The sequence below is a fragment of the Apiospora marii genome (genome assembly GCF_038362585.1).
Source record: "Apiospora marii strain CBS 49790 chromosome Unknown utg000012l_segment0_segment0, whole genome shotgun sequence".
NCBI lineage: Eukaryota > Fungi > Ascomycota > Sordariomycetes > Amphisphaeriales > Apiosporaceae > Apiospora > Apiospora marii.
Window position 1 is genome coordinate 367,862 of NW_027117383.1, and position 16,015 is coordinate 383,876.

At 53.8% G+C, this 16,015-nt stretch overlaps 7 protein-coding genes across 7 annotated transcripts; 3 read left to right on the top strand and 4 right to left on the bottom strand.

Annotated features, from left to right (window-relative positions):
• Nucleotides 1–813: 813 nt before the first annotated feature.
• Nucleotides 814–1,889, bottom strand: PG985_014905 (Microtubule integrity protein mal3; the record flags this gene model as incomplete). The annotated part of the gene is made up of 4 exons (XM_066834671.1): nt 814–1,367; nt 1,514–1,626; nt 1,722–1,793; nt 1,873–1,889. 4 exons carry the CDS (start codon nt 1,887–1,889, stop codon nt 814–816), a joined length of 756 nt encoding a protein of 251 aa, XP_066677281.1.
• A 1,132-nt stretch (nt 1,890–3,021) lies between these two features.
• On the top strand, nt 3,022–5,061 carry PG985_014906 (uncharacterized protein; the record flags this gene model as incomplete). The annotated part of the gene is made up of 1 exon (XM_066834672.1): nt 3,022–5,061. The coding sequence occupies one exon, from the start codon at nt 3,022–3,024 to the stop codon at nt 5,059–5,061; it is 2,040 nt and encodes a 679-aa protein (XP_066677282.1).
• Nucleotides 5,062–5,156: 95 nt separating this feature from the next.
• On the bottom strand, nt 5,157–7,066 carry PG985_014907 (uncharacterized protein; the record flags this gene model as incomplete). Its single annotated transcript, XM_066834673.1, has 5 exons — nt 5,157–5,353; nt 5,415–5,935; nt 5,993–6,754; nt 6,807–6,938; nt 6,993–7,066. Coding segments are annotated over 5 exons (1,686 nt in total), but the record flags the coding sequence as incomplete, so codon positions are not given.
• A 1,826-nt stretch (nt 7,067–8,892) lies between these two features.
• Nucleotides 8,893–11,403, top strand: PG985_014908 (uncharacterized protein; the record flags this gene model as incomplete). The annotated part of the gene is made up of 10 exons (XM_066834674.1): nt 8,893–8,952; nt 9,476–9,644; nt 9,702–10,022; nt 10,088–10,107; nt 10,164–10,203; nt 10,280–10,350; nt 10,430–10,699; nt 10,757–10,818; nt 10,881–10,982; nt 11,052–11,403. 10 exons carry the CDS (start codon nt 8,893–8,895, stop codon nt 11,401–11,403), a joined length of 1,467 nt encoding a protein of 488 aa, XP_066677284.1.
• A 1,309-nt stretch (nt 11,404–12,712) lies between these two features.
• On the bottom strand, nt 12,713–13,720 carry PG985_014909 (uncharacterized protein; the record flags this gene model as incomplete). The annotated part of the gene is made up of 2 exons (XM_066834675.1): nt 12,713–13,377; nt 13,477–13,720. The coding sequence occupies 2 exons, from the start codon at nt 13,718–13,720 to the stop codon at nt 12,713–12,715; spliced, it is 909 nt and encodes a 302-aa protein (XP_066677285.1).
• A 656-nt stretch (nt 13,721–14,376) lies between these two features.
• Nucleotides 14,377–14,634, bottom strand: PG985_014910 (uncharacterized protein; the record flags this gene model as incomplete). Its single annotated transcript, XM_066834676.1, has 1 exon — nt 14,377–14,634. One exon carries the CDS (start codon nt 14,632–14,634, stop codon nt 14,377–14,379), a length of 258 nt encoding a protein of 85 aa, XP_066677286.1.
• A 213-nt stretch (nt 14,635–14,847) lies between these two features.
• On the top strand, nt 14,848–15,510 carry PG985_014911 (uncharacterized protein; the record flags this gene model as incomplete). The annotated part of the gene is made up of 2 exons (XM_066834677.1): nt 14,848–14,924; nt 15,096–15,510. 2 exons carry the CDS (start codon nt 14,848–14,850, stop codon nt 15,508–15,510), a joined length of 492 nt encoding a protein of 163 aa, XP_066677287.1.
• Nucleotides 15,511–16,015: the final 505 nt, after the last annotated feature.

The window sequence follows — 16,015 nt, forward strand, 5'->3', positions numbered from 1 at the left end:
ATAAAGCGAGGCTGTCACGTCTTCCGTGAAGCCAATTTGCCTCGCTGGCCCCAGTTTAGTCCATACAAAATGAGGTAGGTACATAAGGTAGACTAAACATGCTTCGCATCAATTAAACTCGAACTTGACGTGGATTATGTATCAATTGACAGTACGGGATGCTATTGATGGGCATAATTAGTGGGAACATGAATACAACACATCCCGGGGCATATTGGACGGTAGGGCTCGGTTGATGCGTGGAGGCCGAGGGTCAGTTGTCATACATAGTATTTGCTGGAAGGTGCGATGGGCAGACGCAAGATTCAAATCAAGAGCATCAATACACTCACCACCTTGCCTCAATTCCCAGCATTATGCAACTTCATTAGATCCCGAATGCATTTGCTCTCAGTAGCAGAGGTAGAGATAACCTCACGAACAAGCAGAGGTGTAGTAGTGTAGAACGTATTAGCAGAAGAAATTCTTTCTCTATCATGAAGGCTACAGCTCAAACGGCCTCTCGTCAGTAAGAGAAGACCCGAGAGCATAGCAGGTATCAATATGCCCCAGCAAGTCCGACTTCCATGCCAGAACCCCGGTCATGGGGCGCAAGGTCATATGCCCAACGGTTTGTTGTAGACCAAATGCATGCGCACTCGCTGCCAGACTCCACGCCATTTCACGCCATATGCCCTTTTTGTGTGCACTCGTACAGCGCCCTCCAGCATTATCTCGTAAGGGCTGCGACTTCGTGGTTCCCGTCGGCCCAGTCGCCCCCAATACTATTACCACAGTCGTCTTCTTTCATCCAGCCCGTTCCCTTGCAGGCGTCTAAAACGTCTCTTGGTCGTCCTCGAGGGCCTCTCCTTCGGCAGGGATCTCGAAACCCTCCTCGGTAGAGTACAGTATGGCCTGGATCTGCTTCACAAGGCCGTCCTCTGCCTTCTCGATTTCAGGGTCCTCCTCCACAGCCTGCTGCACCAACAATTCTATGTCGCGCAGTTTGCTGAAGTAGAAGTCTCGCTCGCGCTCGAGGCCCACAACCGTTTCCTTCAGGGTGTTGTTCTCGGCCTGGAGAGCAGCAGAGGCAGCTCCACCACCACCCGCCGATCGGGCACCCAGTCTAGGACCGCCTGATGGAGTGGTGCCACCACCCCTGCGTGCAGCACCGGTGTTGGGTGTGGCCCGGGGGCCGGCGCCACCGCCACCAGCAGGAGGGGCGCCGCTGGCCTTTCGTCGCGCGACAGCGTCGTAGTCGCCACCGGGGTAGTATTGGTCCCAGAAACGCTTAGTCCACTGCAGGAATTCGAGGTTGTCCTGCATCTTGCACTTCACGAGGGCCTGGACGGGCACGATCTTGTCGACTTGATGCTTCGCGAAGCAGTCTGTGGGAAGAGCATCGGGTCAGTGTATGTAATAGCAAGAATGGTCTCAATCCGTAGATGGTGATCGCTGTTGTTGTGGTGAAGTGACGTGGCATTGGCAAGCGTCGGAAGAGGCGGGCGAGGAGTGGCGGCAAGTGGGGACTTACTCTGAAGCACCTTGAAGTTCTGGAGGTACGCATATTCGGCATTCACGTTGAACTTCACACGCGACATGGGGATGTCCAAGAAAATGCTGTCGAAGACCTGGCAGAGAGCAGCACTAGATTGCAAGGATCGCTGATTAGCTTGGTTGGGAGTGAAGGCGGCGCTGCGCTGCGGGGGAGGGGCAGGGAGGAAATGGGACAGCCGACTCACCCAGTACCACACTGCTCAACCTTGGTCATGTTGAGCTGCAGCAGGCTGTTCAGCCATGCGAGGAGTTCTTGTCTGCGGTCGCATCATCTTGTCAGCAGGTTGATCCAAAATCGCGGGAGGCGGAGATGGGTGTCAACAGCACCAAACTCACCGGCTTTCGTTGGCCATGTTTGTTTACTGTAATGGGACGAACGTAAAATGGATGCGGGCGGTTGGGAGGGAGGCGCTACTATCGAGATAGCGAACGTGACAGGTGCTCCGTTCTTCGGGGTGGAAGAAGATGCGCGAAGATGATGGTCGCAGCCGTGGAAGTGAATGGGCAGGTCGACAGGTTGGGTTGCAGTGTGGTGGTTGCTAGAGAAAAAAGTGGTGTTGCAACAACTTCCCTTTAGGCTTCTGCAAATAACACGGCAAGATTAAAATCGACACTGGCGTCACCCAATCAACCCGCCAATGTTTGGGTAGCGGCGGGGTGAAAGGCAAAAGGCTGCAAGCCGAGAAGCCACGAGGTACCCTTTTTGGGGGTCTTCGGGTGCACGGCCACTCTGCAGCAACGGGCCCTCCAGCCACAGACCAAAAGGTGGGGTATGTGGCGGTGACCTGGAAAAATTAAGGCACAGTCACTCCTTTCTTGTCGGCTAAAGGTGAGCCAAGAGCACTCATCACGTCAGGTTCAACTTGATCAATCACTTCACAACGAGACTGTGCATACATCTGATTTCGATGTATTTTCAATCGGATCGCTGAGGAGTCGGGTCTAGGCTGATTAGCTGGCCCATGCAGATTTCGCCAGCTGATTCAGCAGCTGCCGAAGGAACGACCCAGGTTTGAGTTGACCTCAGACAGGCCAATACGCCTACCTCTCGTTGGTAACCAACCGTCAGCTGTTCAATTTGTTCATGGTGTGTCAATGGGCCTGTCTCCCAAATCAAAGCGTGCTCACAACTTGGGCTATCTACGCAAGCGTTGCGTATTGTATTTTAAGTAGTAGCGATCAAGATGCTGGTCATAGACAATGCAAATATTTGCAAGCATTGGTTTGTCCATGTAGACTTCATAATATCGTGAACATCTGTGTCGTGTTGTCTCGGACTGAGTCACACGGGAAAGCGGTGGATGCGACCCCACCAACATCCACTTTGGCACGAAAGGGATAATACGGCACACCTCCACCGTGAGTATATCATCTATGCAAGAGTGCTTCTCCGCCAAAACTTATTATCATGTGCCTATCGTTGCTTTACTACCCCCGTTTCCTCTCCGATTATATGCTGCTGTCAGACTGTGCCCGCCCAAAGCCATGCACGAGCTATCTGACATTTACGAAGGCCAGTCGGGCGCCAACAACATCGACCTCCTCATCAGAGCGGACGATACTGCCGGGGTCCAAGCCTACCTTCAAAGCCACCCGGACATCTCCAGGTGGATACTCACCCGGCACGACGGCCAAGAAGATGCCGAGCCCATTACCCTATCCGCCCAGGTCGGGAGCCTCGAAGTTCTGCGACTCCTCATGACGGCCACGGGAAACACCGACTGGGCCAAGCCCATGCGCATAGCATGCGGCAATGGCCAGGTCGAGGTGGCCCGCTGGATACTTGACAATTCCGAGGACGCCGTGACAGAGCATTTGAAGGACGATGGATCCCATGGAAGTCTCCTGTTACAATCCATGAACTACCATCCTCCCTGGGACTGGACAATGAGAGAGCCCCCGATACCGGGACACATCAGGTTTCCTCGCCAGGAAGAAATCGTCCACCTTTTGCTGGACCGAGGTGCCAGTGTCCATGACAAGTACTTCACCGACCCCCGAGCCTGCGAGGAGGCTATGAACGATGACCGGGAGAAGCTCAACCCAGCCGAAGCTGCTGAGGACCAGTGGGGAGGCTCTTCAGCTGACTGGGCTTGGGAGGGTCCTGACTTGCCCGCCCTAGAGAGATCCCACAGAGATACTCAGTTTACGGCAGCCGAAACTTTCACAGACCTCGACGATCCTTGGATATACTCCAGCTCGGGCTCGCCAGCGAGACATAGAGAATTAAAGAAGCCCGTCCTGCTAGAAACCGCCCTCACAAAGGCCTTGAGCTTCGGGAGTGCACGTCTCATCAGCCGTCTGATCGACGACGGCTGTGGCATCCACACAAAGGTCTGTGTGTCTCAAGACATCAACCTATACGAGGAGCAAACTGAGGATGTCACCCCCCTTCATCTAGCCTGTCACTACAGGAACATTGCGGGCGTCAGGTTGTTACTCCAAGCAGGGAAGAGCGATATCATTTCAATGGTCAAGGCCCGCGACAGCTGTGGAATGACGCCACTTCATTGGACTACGCTTGATCCCCTCGAGCGGTACACCGCGCAGAACCCAGGGTTCGTCTGGGAAGAACGCCACATGTCCCCGTCGGAGAAGATCAAGGCATGCATGGAGCTATTGCTCGCATGCGATCCTAACCTACTTGACGCTACCGACCGCTGGGGCAGAACAGTCCTCCACTACGCCTCCATGCTGGACTCGGGCGACGCTGCCGAATTCCTCCTCGAGAAGGGCGCGGACCCGAACATCAAAGGCGACGACGCGCGCACGCCCCTGGTGGGCCGTTTCATCACCGCCCCCCTGGGCAAGTCTCGAGCGTACCGCCAACAACACCCCGCCCTGGTAACGCCAGCCACCCTAAACCTCGAGTCGTTCCTGAGGCACGGGGCCCGTCTCGACGAAACGAACGCAAACGGCGACACTCTTCTCCACATTGCCTGCCGTAGCTGGACACGACGGGACGTGGTCCGGTGGCTGCTGGCGCACAATGTCCGCGCCGGCATCGTCAACAAGAAGAATCAGCTTCCACTACACATTGCAGCCAAATGTCTCAACGCGTGGGACGACGGCTTTGACGGGCTAAATGAGGCGTTCCGGGCCCAGGACGACATGATCCGGATGCTCAAGGAAGCCGGGGCTGGCGACAGCGACATGGCGCTGCCGGACGCGGGCGGCATCACGCCCGCCTACTCCCTGGAAGCGGGTCGCAAGAAGGCGAACAACATTTTCGCGGTCGACAGTCTGTCAAGGGCCAAGAGAGCGTGTGAGGAGGTCGAGAAGGACCAGTTCAAGCTGGGCTACGAGAGACTGCCTGCGCCCGTCAGGGAGATCACCCAACAAAACATGTGGACTGATGATACTATACAGTCATACATAGACAAAGGCCACGTTAGCATTGGTAGTGGGTATGCAAATATGTTGCGCGGGACTGGCAAGGTGCTTGGGTGTCCACCTCATCCGCCATACCGAGTCCCGCGCCCACGCGGTCGTTCGCTTGAGCAAGGCGGATCTCTTTATATCTAGATAGGTCCACTAAAGGGATTAATCTATACGAATCGAAGATCACTATGGACTGTTTATAGTACGCCGATGGCCTACTCCAAGTCTTGATCGTGTACCTCGACAACTGCTACCCGTCTCCTTAGCCGAACTTGCACAGCATGTTTCGGCTGCTCAGTCCCAAACCCGTACGTCGACGAGCTGAACTCTATGTCTTTTTTGAGCACCTCCATGTCAAACTCCCGAGTCAGAAGAGCACAGGTCAAGATCATGGCACTTCTCGCGATAAATCTGCCTGGGCAAATAAACTGTCCGCCTGCATCTTAGGTTAGGTCGGATGAATAAACACGATATAGCCATGGGTCATGGGCACCTACCTCCAAACGGATACCATGACTCCTGTAACCTTTCAGTCGAGAAGTACGGCTGACCTTCGGTACCCTGAGGCCTCTTGTACCGCTCCCTTGGGTCGGTCTCGGTCGCATGGCCGGGAATTCTCGGGCCGCTGGAGGGATCCGACGGGTCCGTCAAAAACCGATCGGCCCAAAAGGAAGATACCGGGTGGGTGCCCTCCTTCGCATTCCAGAAACTCTTATCCATATGAGAGATGCCCGAGCTCAGCAGGCCGATGCTGCCTTTGGGGAACAGCCACCGGCCCAAGTAGACGTCTTCGTGGGGCGGGCTGACGACCGTAAACGACTTCACGTGTAAACGCAGGGTCTCAGCGAATATCGAAGACAAAAGGGGCAGCTTGGACAGGTCCTTGATCGACACCGAAGAGAGAGGCTGGGTCCCGAAAGCCGCATCGACTTCGCGTCGAACACGGTCCGTGACTTGCCGGTCTTTGGCGATGTGGATCAACGCCATTGTCGTGGCAGAGACGATGTTCATGGTCGAACTGCCAACGGATTAGCCGCGTTACACAGATAATTCCACCCGCGTAACGTATGCTTACGCCCATGCTGCACCAGAGTCCACCGAAGCAACAGTATCCTCGTCTTCAATCTCTCGAATTGTCCGTTGCCGCTGTTCCATCCACGTGGACCCTTCATATGCCTCTTCACAGGCACAAGAGTCGGTTCTATCCAAGTGGTATCGGTCGAAGGAATACCAATTCCTGAAGTCCTGATGCATCCGTCGCCGTGCCGAGTAGGCCTTGGGCATCAGAAAAGCCGGTATGCCCCTGGCCAGCCAAGGGAGGACCCGATCAAGCTCGTATAGATCCTCCATGAACGTCGGATTCACGCGCACTAGGCTCGGCCCGAAGACGGCTTGGACCAGGGACAGGCCTACCGTATGATGCACAAACCGTCGAAAGTCCTGAACCACAAACTCGTCGCCGTCCCCTGCCGGTCCCTTCTCGCTTACACTCAGGACCAGGTTTTTGCGAAATCTCTCGAGGCTCGAAGTAAACCCGGGCCCAGACAGATTGGAGTGAACACCCCGGGAAAGGATATGCTGTGCACGGTTCTGGGGCTCCACCTTGCTTGCCGGGTGCGGTTTGGCGTTCAAACCGGAGTCGTCCGCGGCCAAGATGGCGAGCCACTTCGGGGGCATCCCGAACAGGTACTTGCAGGCATAGACAAAGACCGCGTTCGAGCTCATGAGCGACGAGCTTCTCCAGATCTCTCGAATCGTTTCCCGGTCTTGGAAAAGGTGGATATTCCAGCCGGGGATCAGGGACACCCTCGCCGATGTAAGCCGCCCCCTATATCTCCTGTTTAATTCAGTCAGCAACGCAGTGGATAAGTGAGATTCGATGCAGTCACGTTATGCGTTCGACATATCCGGGGAGATTCCATGCTGCAGAAATGATGGGGCCAAGGAATGGGACTAATGTCGGGTGCTTGGGGACTTGTCCTCCTTCGTTGTTCCTCGTGTGTCCCTTGTGGTAGTTTATGCTTTGCCATATGTAGTTAAGGACAAGAAGGATGGCGATTACCATGCTAACGCACGTGAAAATTGATTTGAAACCGGTCCATAGCAAAAGGTCAAGTCCAGGCCCTGTGTTATTATCAAGACCCGTCATCTTATAATCAGACCAAGCAGGGTCCAGAAACGAGAACGAATAGACAACACTAGAATTTGATCCTACACATAAGAGAATACCAGCTTTAGCGCAACAGATAGAGAACAGCCAAGAAGAAGGGTGACCATTCCTGGGTCAGACTCGGAAGGGCCATCTTATCAACATCTGAACGCCGGTCCATTTTCTACCTTGTCATATAGTACGGCTGTCTTAGGACTCCGAAAGGCCACCAAGACAGCTCAAGTATGCCCTACACAGCGCCTGTGCTGATTCTATTTTGGATACGGCATCCCCCGCAAGGTGTTATGTAACCCACCCAGTCGCACAGGAGCAAAGCCTGCGTAAATTCCAGCTAATAAGGGAGGCCAAGTGCGACAGACGAGACGATAGGGACAGTAGGCCCAAATTGCTGACAGACACCCGCCTATCAGCAGGCTTCGTTTTCGGAGTAGACGGTGGCCGAGCAGGCCCTGCAACCAACGTCGACGCGAATTGGTTACCGACTGAAGGGATCAAACTCCGAGTGCAACCTCTCGAGTAACATGTAATGTTTACACCGCGATCACAAGACGAAGCTATAGGGACCGATAGGCAGGTTTGCTTTTTTTTGGTCTTTATCCGAACAGCGGATGCAATGTAGTTTGCTCGCGGGAGCTTCCTCATCTCGGTCTCTCCCGTCCATCAGGGATCAGGGGCGTTTCATTGGTGCGCAGACCAAGATCGACGACGCAGGCCATACCCAAAGCAGGCTGTATGGAACTTGGAGGCCAGCTTATGCGACCACCTAACGTTACATTAAGTATCAGCCTGTTGTGCTTCTGTCCAATGGCAATGTATCGGCCGCCGTTTATGGCTTTAGTCTAGTCAAGTTTTATCCGGGCAATGACAAGTCATGTATCTGTAGGAATTGGGTCAGGGCTGTGCCGGTGTACTGGGACGAACCGCCATGCTCCCGAGCGCAGTTGCATTGGTCAATATGCAACATCCTTCAAAGGGGGATGGATCAACCCGTTGCATATGTCAGTCCACGTGTATGTCACAACGTAACCAATCAAAAGGCGGAATCCACTCCGTTCAGCAGAGGAAGCCGCCTTCCGCGAACGCAGCTGGACGAGTTTGGATTCCGATGACTTGGTTTCGTGGCTTAGGACATGCTTACGGACCTACATGGAAGCGCGCTTCCAGGCTACCTCTCTCTTGACCAGACGGTGACTGAAACAGGAAATCTTCTCGGCGACATCACATGTCACAGCCTCTCAAAGGTGATGATACATTGTGGTTACCGGTTTGATTAAGTTGCATTCCGTGCCGCTTTACTCTCGTACCATCCCGGATGCCCCCCATGTACCCCAGCGAGCCCGATGTGGTGATCTGAACTCCAACCTCTCGGATACGGCCCTCTGTCTTTGGATCCGCGGTTACGTTCAGGGGCGCTGAGACCGGGCCGTCCCGATGACATCTATTGTGGAAGGAACCGAGGCGACGACGATAATGCTAGCGGCATGGAGCTGAGAAGAAGACCAGCGCGACCAGCAGGGTCTCTGTCAACGATGAATGAGTGCAAGGTCTCCCACCCTCATTCAAGTTGGAAAGAAGCAAACCCGGAAAGGGGGGACTGGTAGAGGCTGGTCTTGCTTCTGCTCTATTGCGATACGTGCCAAGGGGTAAGCACCATTAAAGTGAGTTTACAGCATCCTCATGGGGTTATCATGGCGACTCTCTGTCCTCCAGCTAGTCGTTAGACTTCTTCCGGTCGCGAGGGAGGAACACTCATTCTCACCTTCAAGAACCTGAGATATTCGACCCCTTTCCTGATCATTCTCATTATGGGACCAAAGAAAGGAATGAATTTCTCGAGAGCGCCACGCTCCTCGCCTTCAGCTGCTGTAAGGGACCAGATGGCCCAGGATGCCACGTGCAACAAAAGAAGTAGAACGGCCAAAATGGTAATGGCGTTGTTTGAAAGCATGACGAGGGATCTCGCGTCATGGAAGGATGTTTGCGGTTATGTGGTGGTCAAAGAAGTGAGGTTTGCGGGATTGGGACTTGTCAGGTCGGAGTCAGCCATGGAGTCTAGGTTGCAGGTATTAGTGTCTTCATAACTTGTAGCGCGACCGTGCCAATCGGGCTGCCCAAACGCCCGTTACATGCCGACTGAAGCGCCCCTGTATTGTCCAACAACCAGCCGCCAAGCGAGCGTAGAGCTCATTTGCGGTTTAGGTGTTGGAGCCAATGCATGCCGGCCGACACCAGGGGCTCCAATCCAACGGCTTTACCAGATCAAAAGACGATGTCCTTCAACCTAAAAATAGCATAAACAGCAACCGATTGATATGGTCAATGAAGTGCGATTGAAGAAGTCCCGATGCATCGGTTGGACTCCACGACCAGGATTGTGACTGCGGGTAGATTAGCCCAAGCCGTCGCCGGGGCACATCCCTAGGACAAGGATGGTGCAGCCACACCTCTGGTGCTTACGAGAACGGCGGGGTGGGTGTCATTTTGGAGACAGAATGGAGGTGGCAGATCTTGGCACTCGGCGGAATCCTCCAGATTGAAGATGTCCTGCATGAGCTGGGTAAGTTGTTATCAATGCCGTCCCTTCGTATATGCTCGAGCAACCAACACAATGTAGTCTCGTTTACCTCGAAACTCGTTCGTCGCCGGTTGGTCTTCCACTCCACCGTTTTGAGCTGGATAAATCGAACCGTCCAAGTTCCAGTATCGACTGCATTTGCAGCACGTGCCATAATGGACCGTCTCCCGCCTGGCGTCGACCCGTCGACGGTTCCCCTGATGCGACCGCCGCCCGGGGAACACACCAACTTCGTGGATCCGCCATCCCTGGCGTGGGCGCCGCTCGTGTCGGTCTACTGCACACTGCCGCTAATAGTAATCGCCGTCGGCCTACGATTGTTTGTCCGCCTCAGGCACAAGCAAATTGGCATTGACGAATGTACGTCAAGACGTTTCGTGGCCTATTATCTAGCGTTTTGGTTCAGTGCACTAATCGAGCTCAAGATGTTCTCGCATGTTGCACTGTAGGTCCCACCTAAACCGGTTTACCTAAGTAATCACCTGTGACTTACACCATCAGGCCGGTGCCATCGCCTTCAATGCTATGGAGCTGGTTATCTGTAAGCTCCGAATCTCCATTTCCACCCAACCCCAAATGCTTCCATCTGTACGTTTCATAGACTAATGTTTTTCAAGACTCGGACAGTTCTCAGGGTCGACATGCCTGGGACCTGCCGGTGTCCTCAGTCAGTCCTGGGTTCCTTAAGGTATGGCTCTCTTCTCTCTTTCCACCAACAGGATACTAGGTGATTACTAGAAATGGTTTAGTACTAACCGGTGCTATAGGAAAGCGTCGCTGCCAATTGCATCTATAGCTTCACCTCCATGTCGGCCAAGCTCTCCCTGCTGGTATTCTACTACCGGATCTTCAACCCATCGAAGTTCGCCAAGACCGTGATCTGGGTCGGCATGGCCGTCACGGCCTTGTTTTATATCATCATGATCATCACGACGCTTGTCTACATGGCCCCCCGACCCGGCGATGGCGGTTGGGCCTCGTCCAAGAACAACGCGAGAATGGCCGAGCCGTCGTCGCAGATCCTGGCTACGCTGGGCGTAGGAAGTACGGTGACAGATTTTTACGTCTTCTTGGTACCTCTGTATCTGTGCTAGAAGATTCAGATGCCGATCCGGAGGAAGATTGGTGTCAGCTGTATATTCATCACTGGAGTTTTGTTAGTGCAATATGCCATATGCAAACTGTTTTGGGACGAAAGATCCTGATACCTCGTTATAGATCCATCGCCTGCTCCATCGCCGGGGCCGTCTTACGGTTTACCTACCTTACCTCGCCGATCAACGACAACAGATGGGTCGGGGCCAAAACTCAAGCACTGGCGTAAGTACACCTCCGCCCCCCCCCCCCGCCAAGTCTATCCGACCGGCGCTGATAAGCCCCTTCACCCAGCACCGTCGAAATCAACATCGGCGTCATCTGCTGCTGCGTCCCCGTCTTCTTCATATTGTTCAAGAAGATGTACTACAGAGTCGAAGGCAGCCTGGTCCGTCTGACTCGTCTACTCCCTTCCAGCCACGACAGAAAATCCGCTGAACAGCAGAACGTGGGCAAAGACACGGGTTCCCCTCCACCCGATATCCCCGCAGAAATCCCTCGAGGCGTGATGACTGGGCTGCGCTCGTTGATGCGAAGGAATCCTGATGGGCAGTCGAGGAAGACGGACAAGCCTGACGGGACGGAAGCAGTGCCGTCGTATATTGAGCTGCAGTCGATAGACTATGAACGCTTCGGGAGGGTTTAGATATATCCTCGGTCCTCCAAAATTGACACACGTTGTGGCAAAGTTGAATAGCGTGGGAAGCGACGTTGTGTGAGGCTTATGCGTGCGGCTTGGGGTGTAGCCCAGCCTGACACACCATGATGAAATCCACACAGTATCCATACCACCCCATGTTAGAGGTTGATATGATCAGGAAACCGAACCTTCAGCATGTCACGGGCACCTGAAAGACCCTGAAAGTTACTCAGATGCCAAGCCAACGTACCATGCATACCGCTGTAGACAAGAATAACCACAAGCGCGTTTCCCTCGGCATGGAACGGGGAGTACGAACATCCGTACAGTAGAGACCGTCGGGTTTGTAGGAATGTACGCAAGAGGCACAGATAATTCTCTGCAGTGCATGTAGTATCAATCCTCCCCACCACCCGAGAACAGGTTTTGACGGCTGCGGGACGGGACGGGACCGCATACATCGGCCCAGTCGACGGATTGTTAGGACGTTTGGCCGAGACCCAAGAACCCCCCCTTTAAGCTCACTGCACCGGCTAAACGGGTGAGTTGAGAAAACGTAGCGCCAGGGTTGCTTTCGATAAGCCAAGCGAAATGAGCATGCAGAAAACCTGACCAACACATGAGTCAGAGGGAACGAATAGGGAATTCCTTGCGTAGCGATATGAATAAGAATCGTCAGGATTCATCACGCTACGACCTGAGCACACCACCAAGCCCAAGCTGCGAAGCCCCGTAGCTGCCAATAAGAGGTTCTTGCGTTCAGGTGGTGGGTGGTAGCAGTTCAGAGGACCAGGATGCATGACAGGCAACCGGGCCTCGATTGTTGGCCGTGTGGGCACGCCAACCCTCCCAATGTAACCCCCGTCACAGTTTGACACCACCGCCTTTGATTGGACAGGAGTTAAACCTGGTTCCTTTCCGCTGGGTCGGGTCAACCTGGCCACCTCTTGAGTAAGGTAGTGATTGCTCACGGAATCCTTCGAACTTTGGAGTCTAAAGCTTCCAATAAGGGACAAAATTCTTTGGTATGTGGCGTGTTACGCGTGGGAGGGCCTCAATTATTGACGCAGCGAGCTTTATCAAGATGACTGAATACCGCGAGTGCGAGCTTGACTTTAGTGGCCACAAGAACGTGGCCCTTTACTCAGGGGGCCGAAGAGGAAAGAGAAAAAAAGAAGAACAAGAAGAGGAATAACCAAGGAGCCTTGAACCTAACGCATAGTAAAGTCTACGATTAGAGTTGTTAACGGGAACAACAGCCGTTATGCCTGAAGTTTCCCTTAAATATACACAAAGTCGCCGGGCGGCACCAGCTTCACGCAGTTTTGCGACCAACCGCTACCACCAGCAGCCGCTGGTGAATAGCCACCCCGTTTTCCGTCTCCTCTATCGCGCGGCGAAAGAGATCCAAGTACGACTCCCTGGTAAGCTTGGCCGTCGGCGCATCCGCCTTGGTCGGGAAGTGTACCGCCAATTCACCCCAGATCATGAGTATATCCTCAGTCCAGGCCTTGTAGTCCTGCCTCCGCTTCTCCAGCACCTGCTTGTGCACATCCTCAAAACCCCCAAAACCCAGTATCTCCTCGTCTAGCCGATCAATGAAGCCGAAGTCGGACCCTCGCGCCTTGCTCGCGGCTTGGAGCATCTGAGAGATGGTGTCGCAGGCCTCGGTAGAGACGTTGTTGGCGGATGCCGACGCGGCCGCTTCGACGACGAACTTGTCGCCTCGGACTTCTTCCCACTGTACGTAGCCGCCGGGTTTCAGTATGGCGTGGACGAAGGAGAGTAGGGGCGTGACGCCGGTGTCGACGAGGATGCTCGAGAAGGCTCGGATGTGCACGATATCGTAAATGCCGACGATCTCCTCTGGGGGAGGCTTCATGGTATCGAGCTCCTTCAGGTTGATTGTACTCGGCAGGAAGTCAGGGGCAGGAAAGTTGGCGACGTTGACATCGTAGCCATCTAGCTGGCCGGGAGTGCCTGTTTCGTGCGTGTGAGTATTTTAGTTTCCATTGCCCATCGACCTCACAGACAGGACACTAGAGCCCGAAGTCGAAGCACTGAGAAATGGTGACTTACCAGCCTTGACCAATTCGTCGTTCAAGTCGCAAAGCCAGGCCCCGTTGCCGCACCCGATGTCTGCCACCCGCACCGGACTGCTCGCCCGGGAAACATAGTCCTGTACGTGGCCCTCCAGCACGTAGCCAAGTGTCCGCTGGAATAGTAAGTGCTGTAGATGTAGGCGTGCGGAAGACCGGAAGTTCTTGGCCGAGGTCGTCCAGTACGTGGCCGGGTCGTAGTCGGTATGAGTGATCTCGGCCATTTTCGGAATTGTCGACTAAAGCAGGAAGCCAGTATTAGAGCAGGCGAAAGGCGATGATACCAGGTACCTGATGTGTGCGCGGGCTCTGGAGTCGATGATATAAAACTCCAGGCACCGGCCAAGCTGAACCCCGCCGTGTGGTGTTGGTTGGTGGGCGTTATTCATCCTGGACTTCGACGGGGGCAGACCCTATTGGCAGGCTGATGCTGCGAGCCAAGCAGGCATATGCAGTTGGCTGTCTCTTGCATGAGCTACCATTGACTGCGCCATTGACCCGCGTCCTCGGTGTTAAGGCAAGGGTATTGACCAATGATGCATGCTGGTAGGTTGGATTGAGGTAGGTTGAGAGGGGGATTGTCAGCTCTTGGCGGACCTGTCGGGCCTCGAGTGTAACCGCAGGTACTTAGCGTTTATCCGGTAGTAATAGACCAGGCCCTACCGAAGTGCCTGCGAAACGGACCGGTCTTGTGTCCATCACATCGAAGTTCCTGCTGTCGCTCGCCTGCCCAGTGTACCTACACAGCTGTTAGCTAAGGCCCAATCTGATGTGTGACACAGACTTAGTTGGTCCCTCGATCCAGGGTAAGCGGTAGCGGGACACATTGGGTCAATGACTGTAATCCCATTTTTGACACCCGAAAGCAAAGGCTTGTCGATTACCAGAAGGCCGAAGCAGCGTTGGGCGAACCTAGGAGCGTCCATGAGTAGGCAAAAGATCGCCATCTCAGGAAGCCCATGAAATCCATTCCACCAAGCTCTGTTTCCGTCGAATGCGGGGCTCTCCTAGAAGACGGCGGTCTTGTGTTGGCTGAGCTGTTGCCCGGGATCTGGGCTACAAGGTGGCCCCGCAACCCCGCTAGAGCAAAGGGCTGCAGGGGTACATAAGTATTCAGCAGCGCCTCGACAGAAGACATTGTGAGCATGAAGTAAGTATGACACTGAATGCAATACTAGGGCTCTTTGGAAGACCGCTCTGCATTGGGACAATTAAAAACCAGAGATAGAGAATGCAGGAGTGCAGTAGTCGTCGTCGTAAGGCTGATAGCGTAGTGGCCCCTGTAGCCATTGCGGCAGCTGCCGTAGTGGCTCCAGTGGGGAGTCGTTAGTGGGGAAGAAGCCCCCAAAAGATGGACAGGGGCAAGAACCGCGAATGGAACACCTCGCCTTCCAAAGCCACAACCACAAACGACGCAACAGCTAGATCGTCCTCCCAACTCGCCGTTGGGAACATATGAAATCCGATAGTAAGTTTCCCACTCCTCTTAGGCGTGTCTCGACATCTGTGTGTCGCGGCTTCTGTGCAGATCGCGCTGATAAGGCAATACAGGTGACGGCGATAACCCCGTGGAGCATAACAACGAGAATCCTATCCCAGATCAGTTGATCTTGAACTCAGCTATGTCCATAGGGAACTAGTAACTTTGGAGCTATATGCTCGCGTACATTACACCGAAGAAAGTGAAAAGATCGAGGTGCGAGCTGCCGATTTTGCCAACAATGCCCTTCTCGGTAACCTTAACGACGACACGGCCGTCCAGGCGTACCGCGCCATTAAGCAAGGTGCTAGTTGTCGTGACGTGATCTACAACATCATCCTGCCGAGGAAGGAGATCATCGGTCCAGTCTTCGTGTACTGGAAGCTTTCCTTCAACTCGTCCATCGTTATTACCAGCACGCGGGCCACGAACCGTCGATACTGGTCAGACACACAACTTCCACGCTACCCTGGATCAGGCCTTGGCGACCGAATCGCCCTCCGCCGCACCACTGCCAAGAAGATGCCTTTCTGAGTATGCGAGATATAAGCTGGAGGTTGGAATAAGAGGTCACTTCTTGTCTCGTGCTCTTTAAAATTAAATATACGCTTTATAAACTATAACAAATTTCTAATATTTCTTCCTTAATTCCTCGAAGTTTATATTTCGTTTTATTTTAGTTTCATTAAGACAAAGTCTACAACACTTTGTTAATGTTTCTGCTATTAGCCAAAGTTTGCCACTATATCGACATTATCGTCGGGCAACGTGTAATTATATCCCCATTCGACACGTTGATGGGCATATGAGGCGGTAGCTGAATGCGGGTTCTCGAGACGCACATCCGTCTTGAGCTGCTGGCCGTGGAAAACATTGAATCCCGACACACCCAGGTAGAATCTCTCTCCCACTTTCTGGAATGTCGCTTTGTCGATGGGGATATGGAAATGGAAGACAATATAGCAATCCTGACACACAGAACCATGGTCAAAGTCTCGATACATCTTGCCGCTTTCTTAACGAGGTATAACAGCCGGTT